The sequence below is a fragment of the Colius striatus genome, chromosome 7 (assembly GCF_028858725.1).
Source record: "Colius striatus isolate bColStr4 chromosome 7, bColStr4.1.hap1, whole genome shotgun sequence".
Taxonomy (NCBI): domain Eukaryota; kingdom Metazoa; phylum Chordata; class Aves; order Coliiformes; family Coliidae; genus Colius; species Colius striatus.
The window spans coordinates 8,121,180-8,145,249 of record NC_084765.1 but is presented as its reverse complement, the minus strand read 5'-3'; the positions used below and the strand labels follow the sequence as shown (position 1 = coordinate 8,145,249).

At 40.1% G+C, this 24,070-nt stretch overlaps 1 protein-coding gene across 2 annotated transcripts in view; it reads right to left on the bottom strand.

The window, feature by feature from the left end:
- Positions 1 to 19,457, bottom strand: part of HIPK3 (homeodomain interacting protein kinase 3) — a 75,898-nt gene extending 56,441 nt beyond the window's left edge. The window contains exons 1-2 of one of the 2 annotated variants that reach the window (XM_061999790.1): positions 19,243 to 19,457; positions 2,177 to 3,272 (exon numbers count right to left, since the gene is read on the bottom strand). In XM_061999790.1, coding sequence (XP_061855774.1) covers positions 2,177 to 3,270 — 1,094 coding nt within the window. In that variant the 5' untranslated portion in view covers positions 3,271 to 3,272; positions 19,243 to 19,457. Of the gene's footprint in view, positions 1 to 2,176; positions 3,273 to 18,524; positions 18,576 to 19,242 lie in introns of those variants that run through there. The other variant, XM_061999791.1, reaches the window with a different exon arrangement.
- Between the last annotated feature and the right edge of the window lie 4,613 nt (positions 19,458 to 24,070).

Below are 24,070 nucleotides of genomic sequence, written 5' to 3'. Positions count from 1 at the left end.
CAACTAAACTTGCAGATGAAAAGAATTTTGAAGTATCTTTTCTTTTTTTAAATTAAGTCAGTTTCAAAATTATCTCAACGAATATTTAACTTAAATGTAATACCAAAACTATTAAAGTAGATAAATCCTAACCTTTTTCCATCATATCCTTTTCATTAAAAAAAAAAAGATTAGTTTAAATGCTACTTTATAGAAGGATTATAAAATTATACAAGATAAAAGAATATGACCTTCTACTGAACAGTCTGAATTTTTACATGGCATTTAAGTGCAACTTAGTAACCAGGGAATTTTAGGTGCACGTTACATGAGTCTATATGAATATCATTGAACATTATGAAACACCAGTTTTGCTCTTGGGGGGGAAAAAAAAAAAACTTATTTTTCAATGGACATCCCTAATGAACCCCACTTATTCATACTTCAGAGCATATAATACAAGTATCCAAAATGCACGCAAAGTGACAAGGATTTACACACTGATCTTGCCAGCATATAGACCTGCTCAACCTAGTATGCATGTCAAAACTCTATACATAAAGTATAGGTGCAAAGGAACATCACCCCAAGTAAAATAAAATCACAGCTAAAAACTGAATAAATCACAATAACACTATGTCTAATGAGCCATCTGAAACAGAAAAGATAATTTGAAACTGGGTAGTTGAGAACAAAGTACTACTATAGGGTCACCCAGTTTGGCTGCCTACAGTCTCTCCCTTTACAAGTTCTTGGGGAGGCAAAAGGGAGAAATGGTAATAGCTCACAACAATCTGCAATTGCTTAAATAAATAAAAGACAAAATACGTAAGGAAGTATTCTTAGACCACACATCTTGAGTATCTGCCAAATTACACGTTTATATAGAACAGTTGATGTTAAGTCATTTGCACTTGCTGAGAACCTCACAAAATTTATGCTGCTTTCAAGACTTGCACGATTTGATCCCGAGAGGCCTGGAAATATGATATCTTGAGTGGTGTACACCTATTACATCAAAATGAATTCTCAAGTTACTTGATTTCTTTTTTTGCTCTCGTGCACATTTTTTATTTTGTTGCTATGCATCAATTCATATGGTTTCCCAATTTCTTTTTCTATTGACAAAATGTGTGTAGTTTTTAAACTCTCAGCTCTATTTTGTAATTAAGTAATGGGGAAATGCAAGTGACAGAATATTTACGTGATCATGTGTTCCTGTTTACAAGCTACATTCAAGTAATAGATTCTTCTGGCATGAACTCCAATCACTAACTTCATGAAGTCTAGAACTGCAGTGCTCAAGTTTTTAATTGCACAATGAATAGCTGTACGATATTTAAATTTTTCTTCAAATTACTCAGTGTCCTAGTTCATTAGCTTTTTCCTGAATTTGCAGAGACAGACAATGCCCAGGACATACTATTGCCAATGATGCAAAGTAGAACTGATAAAGCTCTTCAATCAAGACTAGCTCAACTTACAAAGAAAATAAAGTACTTGTGATGCTAAATACTAACAGGTTTTACATGTCGCACAAATTGGATAAGTATACAAACTAAGGATTAAAAAGTGAAATCATAAATATACCTTTTTTGGGGGTATTTTGAGGCCAAGGCAGAACACAACCACACACCACAGTCACTTTATATTCCTGCCTTAAACATTTAAGTATCCTACCACTAACTCCAGAAGTTCACTGAAGCTCATGGCTGATGAAGACACTCAAATCAGGATTGAGTTTATCAGAAGTAGTCAAAATATTTACAAGTGCTGGAGAAAAACAGAGGCATTTACATAATCTTTGGCAACAGGATACAAAAATATGGCAGTTCCAGTACACTGTCCAGCTGCTTACAGAAAAAAAAAATCATTATGTTACGAAGGCAGGAAAGGCATCCTAATCAAGGAAGTGAAAGCTAATCTTTTCTTCCTTTTAAAAAAGTCTCAGAGGTTTCATAGTAACATTAAGTAATGTCTTCACAGTACAACACAAAACATACTTCTAGTAAAAAAAAAAAAAACAAAAAAAAATTTCAAAGCAAGTATTCATATTTAAAACAGTAACCAAACAATCTTAGTATGACTTTCATTCTTAGATGGTCTTATATAATTAGTCTTCCAGGTAACTACTAACTTTAATAAATGCTAAAACTTTGTTCCATTGAAAGTTCAAAAGAAAGTAAAGGATACCTACCTGTAATACCGAGACTGTAAATAGGTTGAACAAATAGTCTTTGATACATGGCTGGCAGACCCAAAATCTATTACTTTGACCCGGTAAGGCTGCCGGACAGGATCCACCAACATAATGTTCTCTGGTTTGAGGTCAGCATGAATTAAACCCAGACTTTTTAGTTTTTTCAGTGCAGTGGCCACCTGTTGCAGAATAGGCCGTATTACTTTCAGTTGCAGAGGGCTGAATTTGTTTTGTTTCAGGAAGTCATATAAATTCTGTTCCAACATCTCAAAAACCAGACAAGTATGGTTACGATGCTGAAAGCATTCATAGGCTCTCACAAAGTTGAATTCATCAGCATTTTCAGTACTCAGTCTCGCTAATATGCTCACTTCTATTTGTCCTTGGCGTGCATATGAAGGATGATTCTTCAAGATTTTGATTGCCACAATCTCATTTGTCCCCCTTTTCCAGCACTTCACTACTTGTCCAAAGGTCCCTCGCCCAAGGAAATCGAGAACTTCATAAGTGTTTTTCACAGAGCACAATACCTCATGCTGTACTAACTGGTAATCTCCATCTCCACTTGTACCACTTTGCTTTGAAGTTGCAGCCGTTGTCACAACCGTCACTGGGTTTCCTACGTTGGTTTGCAACATTGCAGGCAGGATGGACAGTTCGTCAACAATCTGCATTGTGCTGATTTGATTATCCAGCTCTTCGCTCTTACGCTTCAATCCACATCGCTGGGGTCCTTCCAGTATATCTGATTGGCTTCCTTGCGTCCCAGTCTGAGGTGCCTCTAACTGAGCTTGCTGCACCCGTGCTGCTAATGCTTTTGTAGCACCTGCAATATTTTTTAAAGCAACAGCATTTGACTGCAACAAAAAGTTCTGTCCTCGAGGTTTGTCTAATGGGTTTTTAGTCTGAAAGTACGTACTAACCCTGTGGGCAGAAATTCCAAAGTTTTTACCATTCACATAGATCTGTGGGTAGGTTCTTTCGTGGTACACGCAACTGCTTGGTTCTAGTTTGAGTTTCTTCACACTACAAAAGGCACTTGACTGGGTTTGATAAACATATGGTGGATAGACCAAGACTTGTGAGGCCATACCTGCAGCGAGAAAGAAAAAGAAGTGAGGATCTTGTATTCACATTTCCAAGCTTTGCAGCAGCTTCCTCTTCTAAAAAAAAAAAAAAAAAAAAAATCACTGAAAAACATGAAGACAAGTATAATTTTCAAACAAGCCAATCTAAAGTTATTTCCTATTTAGTTTCTTATGGCCAAGAGCAAGGTCCTCATGCCTTACCAGTGCACACACTACAGCATACTGCAGCAAAAACAGGTTACAGCAGTAAGCCGTTTTGCTGGTTGCACAGGTCAGGACTGAGACAGCTTGCAGCAGGTCAATACTTGTAACTTTTAAAGTGTAGGAATTACCTTTGTGCTACAGAAAACTCAGCTTCCATTTAAAAACTCCCACTATTTCTGCATACCAAAGTATCATAATGTTCAGTAGCATAAGTTTAATAATCCATTCAAATATCTGTCAATGATGATGGAAAATAACTTGAAAGCTCTTAATTGTGAGCCAATGATACCTGTTACACATGGTATACAACCTCATCATAACCACCAAGGGGCTTCTGAGAACAGACAAATGACACAACTGCTAAAGCCCAAAGAATTTCACCATGATCAAAGTCAAAGAGATCAAGCCATGTGATGGAGCCCAGAAAAACTTTAGGGGCGTGTGTGTGTGTTCACATAAACTAAGAAGTACAATAATCTAATCAATTTACAAAATGCAGAAATTATATACTATCCTATTACAGAAGTTTGCATATCAGCTGTAGGGCCACACACCCCACTGTCCCCTCCAATTCAGACTCGGAAACTATGTAATACTCATACTTTCAGATATCTTAATTCTCAGCTGGGCCATAGAAAACCTGCACTCTAAAGTAACCTATTCTATAGACCTACAAAATAAGTCCCTGATCAAGATAATTTTTGATAATTAGGCTGCTAAGTGTATGTAAATAACTTACAAGGACAGACTTCTCACAGAAAATTTACTGTCAAGTGAATGTGAAGAGAAGAAAAAGAAAGAATTTATCTATAATATTGAAAATAGAGATATTTTCTTGACTCTTTTTTTCTGCTCAGAAAGAATTGAAAAAATAAATAAAATACTATGGATAGTTTTAACTTTTTAATTCCCAGTAAGGCTAAGAGCAAAATTTCAACTTGATTGATTCCACCTTCATCAAGGCCACCACATTTTTGAAAGTCTATGCTTATACAGTCTCTCAGAAAGAACACTTGCACCTCAGAAATCAGCAGCAAAAAAAGAGTTTTGCACAAGAGGAGGCAGTTCGGCAGTCCAGGAAACCCCCAAGCACAACAGCTCTGTTCTGCACATCCCAGGTGACAGTACAGGATTAGTCCTGTTACCTCCCTGAATTTGTCATCAAATCAGAAGACTAGCTCTATGGAAAGCAGGGCCACAAGACTGTCCACATGGTCATGCTCCATGCTCTACCTCCCTTTTCCTGGCACAAAACAAGAGTGTGCCAGAAAACCACTGGATGGAAGAGAAGGACAAAGGTCTTTGGCCTGTACATAGGACAACGAAACTTAATTCCACTTTAAAAGGCATAGATCTTGCTTCTCAGATATTGTCCCTTCCAGCTCTTCTCTCTACACTGCCCCTGCTGTGCCTCCTTCCAGACCTATCAAACAGCAGTCTCAAACTTTTATGTCACATAACACTATAAAAATGGCACTGCATAGACCCCAGTGTAAATGACCACAGGGTTTCAGGGAAATTATGGCTTATACCAGTCTGATGAGCTCTCAGAGATGAATTCAATACCAATAATGCTTTAATCACTTTTTCATAGCAAGAACATGAAGATTCCAGCAATAAGTACTTAAATTGCAGATGAGTCACAGTAAACTTGAGCCAGACATTGCAATGACTCTGATCAAATGAAAAAATAACCAAATGCACAGCATAATTATTCTGAAGCTGTGATTTGATTTATGCAAATTAACACTTAAATATCTTGAAAGCTATTAAAATAATTATAACATCACCTCAGTTTAGTATCCTATAATGGTTTTGCCCCAGCAGTAGAAAAAAAAACTTGAAAGCCCCTTCCTTTCTGCAAAACTGTTTGCCCAGAGCCAAACGCTGCAGAAACCTTGGAGACTGCTGGCAGCTAGGCTCTCTTGCCACCAGACATCACGGTATTGTCACTAGCCTCCTCCTTCACACCAAAGATTTAAGACTAATTCTCTACCTCAGAATACAGGCAAAAATTCTCCAAGTTCTTGAATTATCTTGTAAACAGCATAGCGCATTACAAGTGCCTAGTGCACAGCATAAGTATATTATTGGCTATGGGACACTCTCTTTTCTATAATAACTATATTTAAATTAAGCATTTCTTTTGATCATGTTAGTTGGAGCTCTGAAATCAAGCCCTCACTGACTGTATCCATACATCCAAGTCTACTTGGAGGTTTCTAGTGCCACATGCACAGCCCAGGCCCAGCCAACCCTTTTGTCAGCAGCTAACTTTCCTCCTATTCTTCTGGGACAACTTAAATGCCAGAATTCTCACATTTAATGCAAAGATAGTAAATTCTCAAAATATTTTTTGTCTTAAAAATATTTTCAAGGTTTGTGTTAAAAAAATTCCATTTGCTTTTTGGCTAGAAACCCCACTTACCTCTTTCACGTGCATGTGAGTGAGAGAACTAAAAGATTAAACCTCAAAAAAAAAAAAAAAAAACAACCCATTTACACTTTAAAAGCAAAGAATCTGTCCCTCTTTTCAAGGTAACACTACTGTGTTACTCAACACCTTGCTGACAGGAATTCAATGCCCAGCACCACTGCCACGATTTGCACACAAATCTAAACACTGAGCAGATCTGGGAGCACAGCTAAGCCCCTGGGCAGAAACAGAGTCAGTGTGAGCAGCCAAAGTCATGTTGCCCAGCAGGAAGGTACCCGGACACCCGACCCACAGGCTAGAGGCTTGTTACTGCAGTAACCCCAGTGAGTCCACTCTCTTTGGATCTGCCATAACTAAACAGCCAACATCTTATTTGCTTTAACTTCTGGAGAAGGTATTTGCCCATATAAACATGTCACCAAAGCTGATGGCATAAAAAAATCATAGAATCACTGAGGTTCGAAAAGACCTTTAAGATCATAAAGTCCAACCAATTTCACATTGCCAAGCCCAACACTAAACTATGTCCCTGAGCACCTCATCTACACATCTTTTAAATATCTCTAGGGATGGTGATTCCACCAACTCCATGGGTAGTCTGGCTCCATTGTTTAACAACCCTTTCAGTAAAGTTCTTCCTAATCTCCAATCTAAACCTCCCCTTGGCACACCTTGAAGCCGGTTCCTCTTTTATCACTTACTACTTGGGAGAAGTGGTAGACCATTATTTTGAAAAAAAAAGGCAGTGATACATCTACACTACAATTAAGGAATTTTCTGAGGACAGCACAACCACTCCATGAGGAGAGAGAACAGGGAGAAGACAGTCCTCAAGCATGGACAGAGGACCATTCTAATCCTTATCTGAGCCTGGAGTTCAAAACTATCTAAGTCTTCTATTGCTCATGCTATTCAAACCAGTACAGAAGGGCTGGAAGCACAGTCCCAGCTCTCTCTTTAATTTTAGTCATATGAGAAAAACTAGGGTATCTTCTTCTGGAGTTTGTGTTATTCTTACAGGCTTAACTGTATGCCCCTGAACTCTGACCACAGTGACAGCTCTGTTCTCAGATAAGAAGTGTTTATAGAGTTATCAGAACACCTTTAGCAAGTCCAGGAAAAAAAGTCACTAAATAAAAAGAGATTACATACCCTGGAAGAACGACCTTTGATGTAATCCTGATAGTCAACAAAAAATTAACTCTAGAAAAGACACTTCAGAACTACATCCTTTACTATGCATTAACATAAACACAATGAAACATGCTAGAACAGCATGTAACTAACCCATAAAAGCACTTGCTGGAGGTCTTTGCTTTGAGATGTTTATTAATAGAATTTCCACCCACCTAGATGAAGACTCAAGACCCATACCCAAACAACAGAGCTTCACAACACTACTTGAAGCAAAAGGGAAAATACCACAACACCCTCTGCTACACATGCTGGAGAGGGCTTTTTTCTTGGTTTGGATTTTTTTCTTAATGTGGTTGGGAGTGGGAAGTGTTTGGGTTTTTTTGTTGTCTTTCTTGTTTTGGTTTTTGCTAAGGATAGTTTTTGATTGTTCGAGTGGGGTTTGGTTTTTGCTATTTTGGGGGATTCGGGTTACAATGTAAACCTACAGATAGCTACACTGAAAAGAGTAAAGTTACTGTGTTGCAGTGGGTTTCTGGTGGTGATTTTTTTTAAAGGTCTTGTGGTAAAAGAAAATAACACCCTATGTTTTCACCTCTCACAGACTGGTATCTTTCTTCCTCCCTTGTCAAAAGTCATTTTATTGAGCTTATACATATTTTTCTTATTTAGGCAATGCCTGCTTCTTTGTATAATCCGAAGGTAGAACTACATTAATAAGTCCAATAGCACAATAGGAGAGGGATGTATAGAGCAAAGCAGAGTGTTAAAAGAAAAAAAAATCTCATTCTGTGGTCATTTCAGGGAGGTTACTTGAGCCTGAACATTCATAAAAACCAAATCTGTGCACTACAATGCCACTCCAAGATGCAAATCAAAGCAGAGTAAACAAAACCATCAGAAGATGAACTGAAAAGGGCAATACCCATGTGACATACCACCGGCAGCCTCTGGCTATTCAAACAGCTTCACACTTCATTTTCAGTTTTAGTCTCAGAGAACTCTATCCATTTCCCCTAGATACATTTTTAAAAGCCTCATCTCCTTCCCCAAGTGCAAGATAATAACTTCACTACAGCACAGTGATCATTTCCAAGCAGTGGCACACAGAAGAAGAAGTTGACTCCTTAGTTCTTCAGCTTGCTTTGCTACAATACTGAGCTTCCTGAATCCTGCCTCTCAAACCAGATTCTGTTAGAGAACACTGTGGATGTGGACAAGAAAGTCTGTCTTGAGACATCCAAGTAACTATTATCACCTCTAGATAGGCTCCCATTGAAGGAAAAGAGCCTTCTTGACTCTAAATTTTAAATAAAGAGAACTGGGACATCTATATTTTGCTTATTAAACACTAAATAAAAATGCGTGAATTTTTATCAGTTTTTTTGATCAAGACTGAATTCCATGCTTCTGAAGAATGTATGAACAAAGTAATGATGTAAACAGTTTAAATAAGTACATTGTTTATTTATTTAAATTTAATGTTTTCACAAAGTACTGACAATAAACAGGATGCACCACACAGTTTTCCCCCTCACTGTCAAACTTCTCTCTATAGAGACTCAATACGGAACTACACAGACGTTGCTCAGTGAAATAGAACACCTCTAATAATATCTTGCTAATGTTCACCTAACTCTAACAATGCTCCCTAGTAGATCGTTGAAATTACATCTCCAGTCCTCTCAAACAGTTCTAGGCAAATTTATAAACATGACCAATTTGGCAGACTGTAACAACTTCGATAAGTACAGGCTGTTCCAGGCCTGGTCACCATTAATAATTAACTATAAATAGAAATTTCCTCATGGCACAGTAAGAGGGTGTGTAGTGGAGTAAGTCCACTGCAGCAGAGTTAAAAAGAAAATGCCACACTACACCCTTAACTTTTCTGCAAAATAAACAGTCCCTTTTAACTACCTGGAGAAGTGCAATCACTATGTTGCTGCTGCAGTTGTAAAACCCCCGGCAGGCACAGCCTAGTCACTGGCAGCTGCCTAATGCTGTAGTTACAGTTCAACTGAGAAAACTTGTTTTCCAACTTCATTCAAGCCTCTATCAGTGAGAAAGGGTTCCAACACAATCGTGCCCTTCCTGCAGTGCAGCTGGGCATCAAGGGAGGCTTTTGAAAAGCTCAGCAACTTCCAACAAATGTACAATTTGAGCAGTAGCACTTGCGAAGAGTTTTATTTATATTACACATTATTTGGAAAACACTGTGAGGATATTGTCATTTTTCCCAGCTGTAACCAAAAAAAATGCTCTTTTTACATTAGGTGCCACCAAGCTTTAAGTAATTTAGCAAACACAAAGCTGAATTAGCTGCCCTCTTTCCTCAGCAGAAGAAACCTTATTACTGATAGCAGCATTTCTCTGTTATTGTTTACTTTGGATACTTAGCTGAACAAGCTGTACTGAGATGAGCACTTTCATTCCTGAGAACTGCTCACCCTGAGGAATTCCCTTACTCCAGCTGTACAATTCATAACAGAGCACGGGCAGTTGAGGCTTCTTGCAATTTAGAGGAAAACATATCTACAGAAAGCACAAAGAGTTAATAGATATAAGGCCAGCAAAGCCCATCCCTCAAGCCCAGGAAACCAGTTCTTGGAACAGATCACTGACACAAGGAAAGGAGGGAAGGAACAAAGGAGAAGGCAGTAAGGTGCTCCAACTAACATGTGCCGTATTAATTGTTTCCTTGCATAACCACGGAGGCAATTCTGGACATGAACTGCACAGGCACACACACACTCCATCACAGAGAACAGCAAGATGCAGAGGTATTTTTGCAGAGGCAGGTCTGTGCTGGCTCACCAAAGAGGCCAACAACCAGTTCTAGAGGCAGCAACCAGAGACTCAGAAGTTTACTGACAAAAAGCAATGATTTAGATCTTTGGCTAAACACATAAGACATTTCAGAGTTCATGAATTTTAGCCCATCATATACCAACAAAACTAAGCTGAGCCGATAGTAGCCTTCGCTTGACAAGAAACCTCGCTCCTACTCAGTTTAGTAATGAAGAACTAGAAGGCCAGAGATTGGTTTCAAGCTTGGAGAGTCTTAGTGAGAAGTAAATGATACAATGAACCAATTTTGCAGTTGTTAGGTGTAGTTACTACCCACACAAAGAATAAATGTTAAAGCTGACCTTAGATTTGTGCAACATTTTTTTAATCAGATGTTGCCAAAGCTGCATTGATATCAGATATTGAAAATACAAGTTCATTGAAGTGTGATGTGAACTAGTTTCAATTGCATCATTGTCTCAACACTTGGAAACTGAACTGACACGTACAGGGAATACAAACATATTTTACATAAGCTATCAGTGAACTACTATGACTCAGTGCTGCTGTTTGTACCAGCATTGAAGAATACAATCTCTATATTCACATTTTCCACAAATACCAAAAACTAAATTTTGTGATGCCAGTATGACTGCAATCATAAAGAGAAAAACAGAACAATATCTCAAGCATTCATTTCTCTGTTGGGCAAGAAGCTGCTCTGCAACTGAAAAGAAAGCACGAGTTGCATGGTATCAGCCATCAGCCCAAAAAACGAGAGCATATTCTCTAAATCAGAATGTGCCACCATCAACACAAACAGCCAGTTTCAAATAGCCCTGACATCCAAAGCTTAATCTCCTCTTTTAAAAGACTAATTCTTTTTGAACTTGAAAACAGTAGGCACTGAAATAAAAGTCCTTAACAGTGGTGTTTAGGAGAGCACCTTCATCTCCTGGACAGTTCAGCACTGAAAAATGTATTCAAACTAGAGCTACCACCTGTTACTCTGGAGTGCAGTAAGAAGGATCAAGGTTAGCAGAGAGGCAGGACATAAATGCATGCTTTTTCCATCACTGTGAAGTATTTCCAATATGTTGTTACCACTTCCACTAAAATAGAAAAAAGTTTGATAGATGGGTTTAACTCAAACTTTAGCTTGTTGATAAACCACCTGTTCAAATGCCATTGTCTGGGGTTTAATTTATATATTAAAAAAACCCCACAAAAAAACAAAAACCCAAAAAAAAACCCCTCCTCAAGAAATATGTATGCTATTTCCCCCTTTTTATTTCCATTTCATTGCTCAATTTTCCATTCTTAGTCTGCTGGTCTTCTGTTAGAATTATAAGCAGGGTAACCCAGCTAAAGAACTTCTTTCAAGTTTCATTTTAGAAGAGTTCTAGACAATATCAAATGCAGCTCCTGTAAGAATATACATGCAGATGGCTATTTCCCTCATTGCTACTTCATCTTCACAGAATGCTGGCATGCCAGAATATCTGCAGGCCCAAAGAGCGGTCCTACTTACTTAAAGTTGATTTTTCATCAAGTCTTCTAAGTCACTGAATGTGGAGGAGGCTCGCTCAAAATTATCTTTCTTCCTCTTATTATAAAACATTTTCAACCAGACAGGGCACTCATCAGTATTGCAGAACAAAACTATCGTTGTCCCCACACATCAAGTTTGCAATCATGCACACTCAACCTGTCGAGCCCATCGAGTCTGACATGTGACATAAAAATTTGCAAGTTAGTTTCTACTGTACCAAGAGAGTATGGTTCAGGAGGTGCATAAAGTGCTTCTTACATGTTGAGAAATATCCAGCAGTAAATAATATTTGAGGGAAACTTTTCACCAATACATGAAAAAATCAGTCACTCTTTCAGCAGGACCAACAAGATCTTAATCATCAAGCAGTCACTGAGTTGCCAAGACAGAACATCTAGATCATATTCAATTCCTTCTGCAACAAAAATCTTACAGTAAATAACGACCTTAGATTATCTTTAAAATTTGATTTAACTGTAAAAGAATCAAGACATCTATCCCAACATATTTCTCTTCATTTATCTTCTTGCTACAGTTTTCAGGTCAGTAATTTCAGCTACACACAGTAACAACTTTTCAATATGTACTGAGGTGTATACATGCACAAATATAAACACGCACATAGAGTATTTGTTTGAAAGGGCTATTTTTATATACACAAAAAGTATTTAAACTCTTTGAAGTCCTTTTTTCAGAATGTAAATTCCTTACTTCGAATTGGGGGTTTACTATTTTGATTTTAAATAACAGGTTCTTTTCCTTCATTGCAAACAAAAACATCATAAAGGTAACATTGGTTGCTTACTGATAACATGTATAAATCAGACATGGAATACGTAGAACAAAGAACAAATGGAGGGAAAAATAAGCATTTACCACTTCTTTCATGAAGGAAGCAGTGTTTCCTATGGGTAAAAGTCAGTGTATTATAAATGCATATTCTCTCACAGAAGGCTCAGCCTTTTGCCTCATAACATATCAATAAGTGTAATAATCCATATTATAATGATTCCCAAAGCCAGCAGTGCAAGGAATTTCTCCCTCTTCCCTACACAGAGAAACTTGTTGATTTAATTACACAGAAAGATATGCAAAAAGGCAAGCTTACATGCAGCATATGACTCCACTAGCTAGACCATAATACTGATGTCAGGTTTTCCTCCCTTGTGTTCCCTTCCACATTTAATAATCTTTCAATTTGTAGCATAAGCTTTTAACATTCACTCTTGTTTTAATCTTTAAAACAAAGTTCAGACATCTCTTCAACTGAGCATTAAACACACATTTACAGTCTTAAAGAGCACTGTCACAAAGAACTCTCAAAATATTTCTCCAGAAAATCTCCTACACGGCTCAGAGCTGACACAGTCAAAGGAAGAAGTTAGCCCATAGCATCATTTCAAAAGCCATAAAGAAAAGGTATCAAAAAAACCCCCTCAGAACCTCATGAAAGCAATCTATTCCTATTAGGCTGAATATCAATTCATTTCTTTAATCACACAATAAGTTGATATTACTAGGTAAGGAAAGACGAGACAAAAAACTTTTTTTCTTCTCTTGGGAACAAAGCCTGTTCCTTCCAAAGGGTTTCACAACTCAAACACCAAAATTCCTGTATTAAACAGATATAAGTGCTGAAAAATAAAAACCTTGTGAGAACCTCCTCTACCCCTATAAATAGTATAAATATCCAAAAACAAGCTGTGGAGAAAACTGCTCAACTAGAACAGACAGATTGCAGATTATTTTTTATTTTTAAATGAAGAAAACACAGAATAATTGAAAGGAAAAGAGTAGGAAGTAGCAGATGACCAAAGTTTCTAGGAAACACAGGAAGGAAGAGGTTTACAAGGCAATGATGCACACTTAAGAGTTTTTCAGTCAAAACGGCAGAAAGACACCTTACAAGAACAAGTAAAAAGTCTTTTGGAAATTGTGCAAGTTCCACCAATTGTTGTGTATTAACATAGGCAAAACCTGCATCATACAGAAGAGGGAGAAAAATTAGTATGTTTTTGCAAACACTGATAAAGAATCAAAACAAAATATTAAACAAGAGAGACTGAGGAAAATATAAATGTGGGTTTGTATCTACATATGAAAAAATGTTACTAAGGTTTCAGATAAAAATTATCTATACGCACAATTTTATTAATATCTGATGCTACTGGTTACTCTCATCTTCCCTCTTCCAGAGGGAGCTTAAATGGCCAGTAAAAATAAAAAAAAAAAAGTCTTTCCTTATAACAAGCCTTATTTAAGTACTGAAGTTTATTTTCTCTCTGTGCTTCTGCATTTACATGACAGCCTTCTCACTGAGACCTTGAACTTATGCTAGCTCATTTCTGTTTGCAGTCACTTGTTTCAGTCTGTACCAGCAGGCTGGGTGAAAGGTTCAGATGCTGGTTCATATCCAAAGACCTCAGGGAGCAGGCCCGAAAGGAGCTGGCCACACTAATAAAAACAGCAAATATCTTTGCAGTTAAGACACCCCAGCCTCACACAAAGTACAGCTGCACCAGTTATTGCAATCCCAGATGAAGTGGTTCTCCTGGCAGTTTTTCCTGCCCAGGTACCAGTTCTGCTATCTCACTATCACATTTCAAGACAAGGTGAGCATGAGGTGAGGAGATTCACTTCCATCTCACAGTTCATCTTTTAACCAATAGTCAAGTAAACCTAAAATAACTCAATGCAAGTTTTCTCAAGTACTGAATGTCATTTGCCCCAAGGCAAGGCCACAGCCAAGCTTCAGCTTTGTGATAAAAATCTTGTCTCATTCAGCAATTTAAGTTCCCGCCCATCTCATGCCATGGTAGTTTTGTCCTGGTCACATAAGACAGCTGCAGGACAATATGGTACAGTAACTTGACAGAGTGCAGTCACCAGTACAGAGAAGGGTACGAAATGCTCCCATTAGTGGATTACAGAGAGTGGTTTCCCACAGCTATGAAAAACAGCTGTGAGCATCTCCAGCCTGCAGCCCCACCATCCTCTTCTAATGAGAATATTCAGGGGACTCTACAGAGGGTAGTTACTGCAGTGATGTACGTACCTGGCAAGTTACATTCATACAAATGCATAGGGATTTTCATTACATGATAGCTGACTATGAAAAGCATTAATCAGATTACAACTGTAATATGCTTTAAAAAGGGCTAAAATAGTTTTCTAGAACTGTTAGATCGTTTTAGTAAGAATGGAAAGAGTCATGAGTTTAAGATTACTGATTTTTAAAATAGTTTTTTTGATGGGAGTATCACTCAATATGCGATAATAATTCTCTATACTTAAGAATCCAATTACCTCTTAAATATTGAGATAGCTGCTGTAGCTTTGATCATACTAAAAATCCGCAAAACTTTATCTGTTTTATTTTTTTATATTTTACTGGGTCTTGTTTTATTGCTGTGTTTTGGAACTTGAACTTAACATTTTTCAAGGCTTCATCCCATTATACCCAAATATTGTAGGATACAACAGAGCTGGAAAAGAGGCCATACTTCTAAAAAGGAATATTTTATAATTTTTCCTGAAAAGACAAGGTGAAAAAAGACTCTGGAATAAGCTCACATAATGCTGTAACTATTCAATACAGAACTTCAATAACATATATAGAGATATTTTTAAATTAAACTGATTCCAAGCCACTGAATAAGAAACAAATCAAAACTAAACTACTTGAATTTACTTGCTTAACACTCCAGTTATCCATCTCTTCTTCCATTTTCAAGCAAAAATTGCTAAGCTAGAAATTAACTCAATTTTGTTAGAAAACTTACCCACTCTCAAAATTGAAGTGGCATATTATAACACTATATAAAAAAACCCACCAAACAGTGGCATAATGTGAAAAATACTACAAAACTATACAAATATTATCCCCCCAAACTACATTTAAAAGTGAGATTCACACCAACTCTTGCCATCATTCCCAACTTTCAGGATATTGAAATTAAACACCTGAAGAATTAAGGGAGGGGAAAGAACAATTTTTTTCTAAAAAAAGGAAGGACCTACCCTGTAGAAATACTACACTATCAAGTCAAGTCATGGACTAAAACTCACTTTCACAATTACACGTTGCACCTCTGCTCATTAGTCCCTCAAAAGTTAACGCTTCTGAAGAGAAGAAAGTTTCAATTTCTCTAGAAATCCCTAGAAGAGAGGCTCTGAATTAAAATGGTCTATAGAGCAAGACACCGGAAACAAAGAACAGGTAACAGGATTTTCCAGGCTTTCTGCTTCATTATAGGTTATTTTAGGTCAAATAGAGGGTGTTCACTGCCTGCAGAAGCCAGAAAAGGTAACACATTGCTAACTCATTTTATAGTACTAGCTACTGAAGGTTGCTTTCAAACACAGTAATTTAAGGTGCACTACAAACCTATCAGCCATCTCCAACATGCTCAGTGATCATCCTTGCCCCTTTCTTCATATTTGGTTTTACACACAACTTAACCAGGGATTGATTTTGTACTTCACCCAAAAAGCTTTTCTTCCAAGACCTGGATTGAAAGCAACACATTATTTTCCACTCCATCTCAGATTTTCAGTCAGGAGATCTGAAGAAAACTAGTATTTCAGTGACCATGGAACAGAGACATTAGCTAAGAGAAAGCTCCTCAGAATCGAGCCCAACTCTTGCCTTACCTTTTCAAAGGTAAGAAAATGTAATACTTAGAACAGCTGAAAATAAGTATCTGACAAGCCCTGAGTTTACATAACCCATCTACAGGAGCTTTGTAGTTTCAAAGAAGTGTTAAGGATGATTTCTTCAATCAAATTAATCCTACTCCAAGACTTTTGAAACTCTCCTGTAATTACACTGTAACATCATTAGATAATTGATGAAACTGCACCTTCTCCCTACTTCTACCTTTCTTTTTCCCTCCATCAAGTGTCACCATTTGATTATCAGATCTGCTCTACCAGATTCACACTCCTGTTAGTCAGTAGAGAAGTTTACCTCAGCTGTAATGCTTCTGCATATGGAATGAAATAATTATATATTCAATGAAGCTAAGACTTTGCTAATAAAAAAATTAAGAAAGCATAGATCTCTGCTTTTTTGCACAAAGTTCTGTGCAGAAAATAATACTGCCTACAGTAACTACCCTGTGCATGGCAGTCACATGACACAATACCTCACAACAGACCTTGCATTGCAATGGCAAAATTCAGCTCCACAAAAAGTTTTCCTTCTTCTTACCATTCCTCTGAAACACATTTGGCCTCAAATGACAGTGCTGTGCCTGTTACCAACACCATTCTTCCCATAGAAACAAAAAGCCAACTACAAAATTCCTGTTTCCAAATGCACCACTTTGTCAAAAGGATCTTTGTTGATATAATCAGCATGCTGGCAGAATGAAAAATACAAGAAAGGGACAACATACTGTTAAAGAGTAAAACCATCTAAAACCAGGAAGAGCGAAATCTCTTCAAACAGTAGAGAGGTACGTCCCTAAACACAAGCTTAGAGAAGCACAGACTAACATTCCTACACATTTAGACTGGGATTTTCACAAGCATTAAGCATAGTTAATACCATTCTAGCCACGAGCTGGTAAGCTAACCTTCTGCCTCTAAAAGTGCTGCTTGGCCAACCATCCCCTTTAACAGATACAATCCATCTGACAGATGCTTCCTGAAAAACCAACTCCAAAACAATATTTTTTTCTGAAAAAACTCTTATAAATCGAAGCACAGAAACTCTAACATCTCTATCAGTTGTGTCAAGTTCTGTAAGATGAGTTGAAAGCTCACTCTTCCTCTCCACATCCTTTCTTTGTCTCCGGCAGCTCGGTATGCACGAGCCGATCTCACTTCCCTGTTTCTGTAGGTAGCTGTTTGAAAGACAGGAGAGGAAACATGCAAACACACCAAAAACATCCTGAAACAAAGAAAAAAAAAAAAATCACAGGCACTGTCAAGAGACCCCAAACCAGGGACTGCTTCCCAAGTAATTTTTTAAAAGCATTTTATTCCAGATGATGAAATTCTTCCCATTAGAACGTGGCCTCAAACCTGGAGAGACACACACCACCACAACCAGAATTAGAGCAGCCAAACATATCTATGAAAAAACAAGTTACGAGCACAACCAATGCCACACCCTAAGTAAGAAGCAGAACTCGCACTACAACAGAAGTCCCTAGTAATAAATGCATTAAATGAAAACTCTATCTAATTCCTGTTTTACATGATTATAAACATCATCTCATCGTGCACTACCATAAATGGTTCGCAGCAGCACAGATAAAGCAGTCACCACTGTTCTATCAGTATCAGTTTTCTCCCCGTAAGTCCAAGTTAACACTTTGTTCTATTTATTTGCGATCTCACCGTGCTACTTCTTAATACAGTCTTGACCTATTTTCCAGGTGCTTAATCTCTTTGCTGGCTACCATACTTATTAGATAGTTTAAAATTCATACAGTAACTTTGTTTACAGAAATCTTTAGCAAAGTAACTCTATTACAGATTATTATTAGTCAGAAAGCACATCCTTACAGTCCAGTCAAGCTGTTCTACTTTGTTTGACATCAGAGCATTAACTTTTTGCACATGATGTAAAGGGAGGTAATACCAAGGGAGGAAAAATAGTCACAGCAACATGCATTGTTATCAACAAGTGCAGCTTCACCTAATGTAATTGTCTCTCACACTAATTATACGTTTTCCCACAATTTAAAGATACTCAAGTAATTGAAATAAACAATGCTATACACAAGCAGAAAGATGCAAAAACACGAGACAGCCATATAATTTCTGGGAAGGCAAGCCTGACAACTACCAAGTTAACAAAAAAGGAAACCATTGCAGTTTCTGGCACTGATATTTTAAGTCAGATGCAACAGTTACTAACAAAAGTATAGGCTCAAAAAGAAAGATATTTATACATACATAAGTACATAGCAAAGACAACTGAAATATAAGTTAAAAAAAATAAAATTACTGTTTCCTACAGCGGTAAACACATGCAAACACATCTGCCAGTTTTATAATTGATATAATGATGAATCAAGAACCACGAAAAACCCAGCACAGTCCCTGCTGCAATCATTACATTAAAGCCACCAGCAATACCCCCCCCCCCCCCCCCAATTTGTAAACAGCTAGTTCTTGGGAACTGACCAAATTTTAAAGCGCCAATTTCCTTTCCAGTTGTTTTTATTTACATCGACCCCCACAGCATCGCCTGCTTCCCCCGCCCCAGCACCAACTTCCCCACAGCGCAGAGGAGGGGGTCCTATGGATCTCTTCTCGAAGGTCAGATCCCACCGGGGCTGCGAGGAGCCACCGAGGCGGAGGCAGCCGAGAGCACGAGCGGCGGCGGGAGGAGCCACCGCCGCACCCGGGCGCCACCCGCGGGACCCCCCGCGCGGCGCGGGGGAAGCGGCCGCCGCCGGCCGGGCACACCATACAAGGAGGGGGCGGCCACAGCGCGCCAGGGAGGGGAGCGGGGCACCGCCGGAGCCCGCCTGGGCCCGCCGCCGCTAACGGGCGAAGCGGGAGATCACGCCTCCCCCCGCCGAGCGACGGCAGCCTCGCCCAGCTGCCAGGGCCGCGCCGGCAGGCTCAGGTCTGGGGAAGGGAAAACTTCGGGGACGCGGCAGAGCAGGCGCCGTCGAGGGTGACGGGAAGGGGAAGCGCCGCTGGGCTCCGGCAAGGGCAGCGGCACTCCGCGCCTACGCGGCAGCCAGCAGCCACCGCCGCGCCCCGGGACGGGGGTACGGTCTGCCCCGGCTCCTCGCCCTAGAGCCCTGTACGGGAAGGAGACGAGAGCCGCCGGCGGAGGCAGCACCTCCCCCCGCCCACCGGAGACGGCCCCGCTCCTCTCCCCGCCGCTCACCTTCACGGATCGGGCCACACTGGCGTCCGAGCTGGAGCTGCCGCCGCTGCCCTGGGCATGTCCGGGAGCGCTACGGGGAAGAGCTGCTCCGGCCGGGCTCAGCCCCTCACCTCCGCCGCTCCTGCTGCCGCCGCCGCCGCCTCGGCCGCTGCCATCTTGTCCTGGCGGCTGGGAGGGAAGAGCCCCAGCTCAGCCCGCTCGGCAGCCCGGGCCACCGCCTCATCTTCCCGGGGAGGGACCCAGCCCGCCCCCGACCGCCGCCTCCTCCGCCTCCTCCCGCCTCCACCACCGCCCTGCCCGCGGCGGCCTAGCGGCGCCCACCGCCACCCATCGTCCCGGAGTGGCTGGACGAGGCCCGACCGAGGGCTGCGGAGGGGGCCTGCGGGGCGCGCCGCACCGAGGCCCCGCTTCGGCGTGCCCCAGCCCCGCGCCCCCGCCTGCGGGGCTCTCCCGCCGCCCGGCCCGGCCCCGCGCCTCAGCGGCAGCGCCCCCGCCCGGCACCGCCGTGCGACGCCCGCCGCAGCCGGGAGCCGCCGGGAGCCTCCCCGCGCCGCCGCCCACCGCCGCCTCCCCCGGCGCTGTGAGGACTCTTTTTTTGCCGAGCGCGGCGAGCCCGCAGCCGCCCCGAACTCTTCTCTCAGCACCTGAGCGCGAAAACAAAAGGGCCCCGCCGACCCTAGCGCCTCTGGCTCGGAGGAGGACGGCGCCACCAGTAGCGGCTGGAACCTATTCTGCCCTGCCGTACCGGCGAAGTGAGCCAGGTGTGCGACCATCATCGCTCCTTGCAGCTGCTGCGCGGCAGGGCCGGGATAGGATCTTCTCTGCCTCTTCATCGCCAGCTGACCGTTTCCCAGGGAAGTCGTGTCAGGACAACTTGAGATGTTCCCACCACTAACCCTCCTTTGCCTTTCCCGGCCTGTTGCTACCTGGAGCTTTCTGAGAGTTCCCGAGGACTCCCACGCAAAAGCCCTAATAGTCCTTCAGTGATGGCAATCCTAAAGACCAAATGATGAGCTCTTCTTCCCCATCTCATTCACTGCTAACTCCAGTAACGTTTACAAGTACATAACGTGCACAGTGAGGAAACTGTCGTCAGGGAAAAGACCTGACTCTCAGGACCTGCAGCTTAGAAGATGACAATGTGAAAATAAACATGTGAGCTCCAAAATCGTTTAAATGAGTTCTCTTGCTATATAAGATGAAGAGACTTCCCTCCCCAGCCCTGTAAAAGAACCATGAAGCACAAACCTTCTAAATCTGGCCTGCCATCCTTCCCCGACAAGCAGCCCCTGCCATGTCAGTCAGACACCATTAAACACACCACTTGCTATACAGTAATAAGACAGGCAAATGCAATGACCTCTTTGTGCCCCACAATACAGTTCTGCATTTTGTCTTGTGCAACTCTTCACAAAATAACAGGAGACACTCTCAGTAACAACATGCCCCTAATATTATACATCACTTAAATATTCGTGGTTGTTTGTAGGACTGGTAAACTTATGCAAACAGCATTCTTGACCCTAAATAGTACTCAGCTGATGTGGGGTGAAAAAGGAATTACTGTTTGCCTATAAAGTGGTTAGCCCCCAGATAAATCCTTGGCTACAGCTGGTCATCACATGCTTCTCCACTTCTTGCCAAAAATAACCAAGAATTTCTTTATTTACTTGTCCAACTATATGTACTCTCCTATTTTTCTCTCATTGCTCGTTCCAGTATTTTCAACACGTGTCTGCTTGATTTTAACCTTTATTTAGGTTCAACCCTTGTAATAAAGATTGTCAGACTGCTAAGTCAGAATTTTAATTAATTGGAGTAAATAGTTATTGTATAGAAGTACTAAACCCTAACACTGAAGTTACTACCGTAACACCACCGATACTCAGCCTTGTAAGTAATGAGACATATAATTTAGGGGTGGGGAAAAATACGTGGGTGTCAAGTGTTAGTAAATTATAGCTCTAAAGAGCCGCTCATCACACCTTTTGCTTACTAATTTTATAAATATTAATCAAACTTCTCTTTATACATCTCCTAAAGCCCTATAGAATCATTCAGATACACATTTTATTAAAACATAATCTCTTACAAAAGACTTCGAATGTTGATAAACATTCTTGTTGATTACCTTACTAAACTAATTCTAAAATGACTTCACAAAATAAAGCATTAAATACATGCTGATTCAATCTTTATTTCATCCGCAATCATAAATTGGCATACGTCACTCCAAGTTACATGTTTGTGACCTACTGAAAAAAAAAATCCTCCTTCTCAGCTACTAACTAGTCTCAACATATTTTTTACGGCTGCTTTTTCGCAGCTATTTACTTTTCACCATGCAACTTCTTATAGTTTGATAACTAAAACAATCCAGATATGGTTGTAAACTTGAATGATGTTCATCTTCTAAAATCAGACAAAATTATTAATCCAGTGCTCCACTTATACCTTTGCACAGATTTCACCAGCTTTCAGAAATAGATTTTACTTTTAAGTTTAGAAAAGGAAGGAGTGATTTTGCGGTGACTAACCTCTCTCGTTACACTGGTCTGTCAGTTTTGAGATGGTCATATTTGCTACATAACAGAGCCTCCCAAAACATCTCACCATTGTCAGTTTTGTCCTCGTGTTCCAGTTTTTGCTAATTAGACCACACTAGACTTCTACTTAGCCTGCAACAGGAGTATCATCAAGGTGTAATCAAACTCTCAAATCTCTTTGAAACTCCTTCAGTTGTTTTTGTGGATCATAGCATCTCTCTGAAGGTCCATTATTTGTCCTTACTTGGGAGCTGTTTCGATTAAAGGCGTCCCTGTGTGCTCAGTGCAAATTTCATCATACTTAGGACTAAAGGGCCTAAACAGCATGAAAGGTCCAGCAAGTGCCATTGCAAGCTGAAGCACTAAACCTCCTCCAACAGTCAGCTACATATAAGGATTATTTTGGTCACAGAAGAGTTTTTAACTGCCCACAACACACGGTAAGACAGCATTAGCTGTATTGGTGAGTTTTAAACACTCAAATGCTTCCATCAGAGGTTAAACACAACTGTGTCTGAGAAGCCCTCATATGATTTTTTTGTCATCTGAAAAACAGTAAACTGTTCCTTATCCTATTTTTCTCTTGGCGGGTACAGTTGTGCTGGTAGGTGACTGAGGGGTTAATATGGAAACTCCTGTTACACCTCTAAGTAATGTGGACTACTGATACCAGTTGGAAGGGAGTGTTTTGTTTCAAAGTACTTAAGTAACTCAGTGGAAGGAGGCCCATGTCATTTAGATTCATTTATAATCTTCAGCACTGAAACATACACCTCCATAGTCCCTTTGTTCCTTGCTGTTTCTATACCTTCACAGAAGATAAGCAGCAGTTAGGTGTGAGTGCTCAGTGGAATGAAGAAACAGAAGTTACAGAAGAATATATTTCCAGTAAATGTACTCTATTATGCAGCAAAAAGTGATGATCTGAGGAAAAATGCAGACTAGAAGCTTTTGGCAGCGCACTTACCAATGACATTTTGTGCTATTTTTATTATCAAAATCTCAAGTATGGACACAGACAGAAAACACTCTGGACATAATAACTTGACTTACTTATCAAACTGCTACATCAAAACCCTTTTTACAGCCAGTATGAGCTGTTTATATCAGCTAGACTCTTAGTTTTGGAATGAACTTGAGTCCTGAAAAAGGCTGTGCTACCACAGCTGTGGATGAAACAACAAACCAGACTCAAGGTCCACCGCAGTGAAAAGGGAGGGAACTGGTCTCTTAATGATTTTCTTGATCTGCTCTCCACCCATCCAGTCGAATTCTCCCAGTGCTAAATCTCCACTGGTGCTGGCATTGAAGCTCCCATTTAGCAGATTCAACTTATTCACCAGAAAAGGGTTTTCTTGGGTGGGTAGCAGCAGCTCAGGAAAATACTCAATGGATGTCAGAGCTAACACAAAGAGGAAGGCAAGAGTTTTTCCTTGCCAGTTGGTAGGTAGAGCTGCGCAAACTTCAGTTCAGTTTTCTGGGTAGAAATCACAAAATTCAAACAAACCAGAAGCATGCTGGTTGCCAATGCATTGTTGTGCCCACTGAAGGTATCCAGCCTGTCATCACCTAACCTGAAGAGTACGAGCAGCAAGTACAGATCAACATAAGGAGGGTGGAACAGGGAAGGTTCCACTTCAATTTTTCTCTCTTAATAAACTTTCAAGGCCACAGTCTTTAGTCTTTCCCACAATATTTAGCAATACACGTTAAGGAGGATTTCAACTGACAGCATTATTTTACTGTTTTTCACATTGGCTAAAATGTTTTAAGCTTACAATATTTATCCTCCCAAATCAGAGATAAGACTTGACAAAGTTAAGAGCTTTTTCATCCTTATCTAAAGTACTTTTCTAAACTAATTTAACTGTCATCAAAATATGACTTGTATTATGAGAAAGAAGCATTTAATGCGATGCAATTGGATTATAACATTTCAAGATCCAAATTCCTGCTGAAACTTGTAATGGGATCAGGGTTAAACTGATAAAAAGTACTTTTTAAAAAACCTAAAACTCTAAATTGACACTTTCCACTGATTACCACCATATTCAGATAAACTTAGTTCTAAGTTCTCTAGAACTCCTCCATAGATTTGTTTGCTAGACATATCAAAATCCAACCTTCTGTTGCTGAGCATAAATGACTTTCAGATGTAAAGCAAACATACCCGTTGCTCTTTTGCTACAACTGGAAGGTCAGTTGAGAAGCACTGTCATTTCCTCAATTTAAAAACTGCCACAGGTTTTGCCGTGCAGTTTACATTATTTAAGATATTTGCC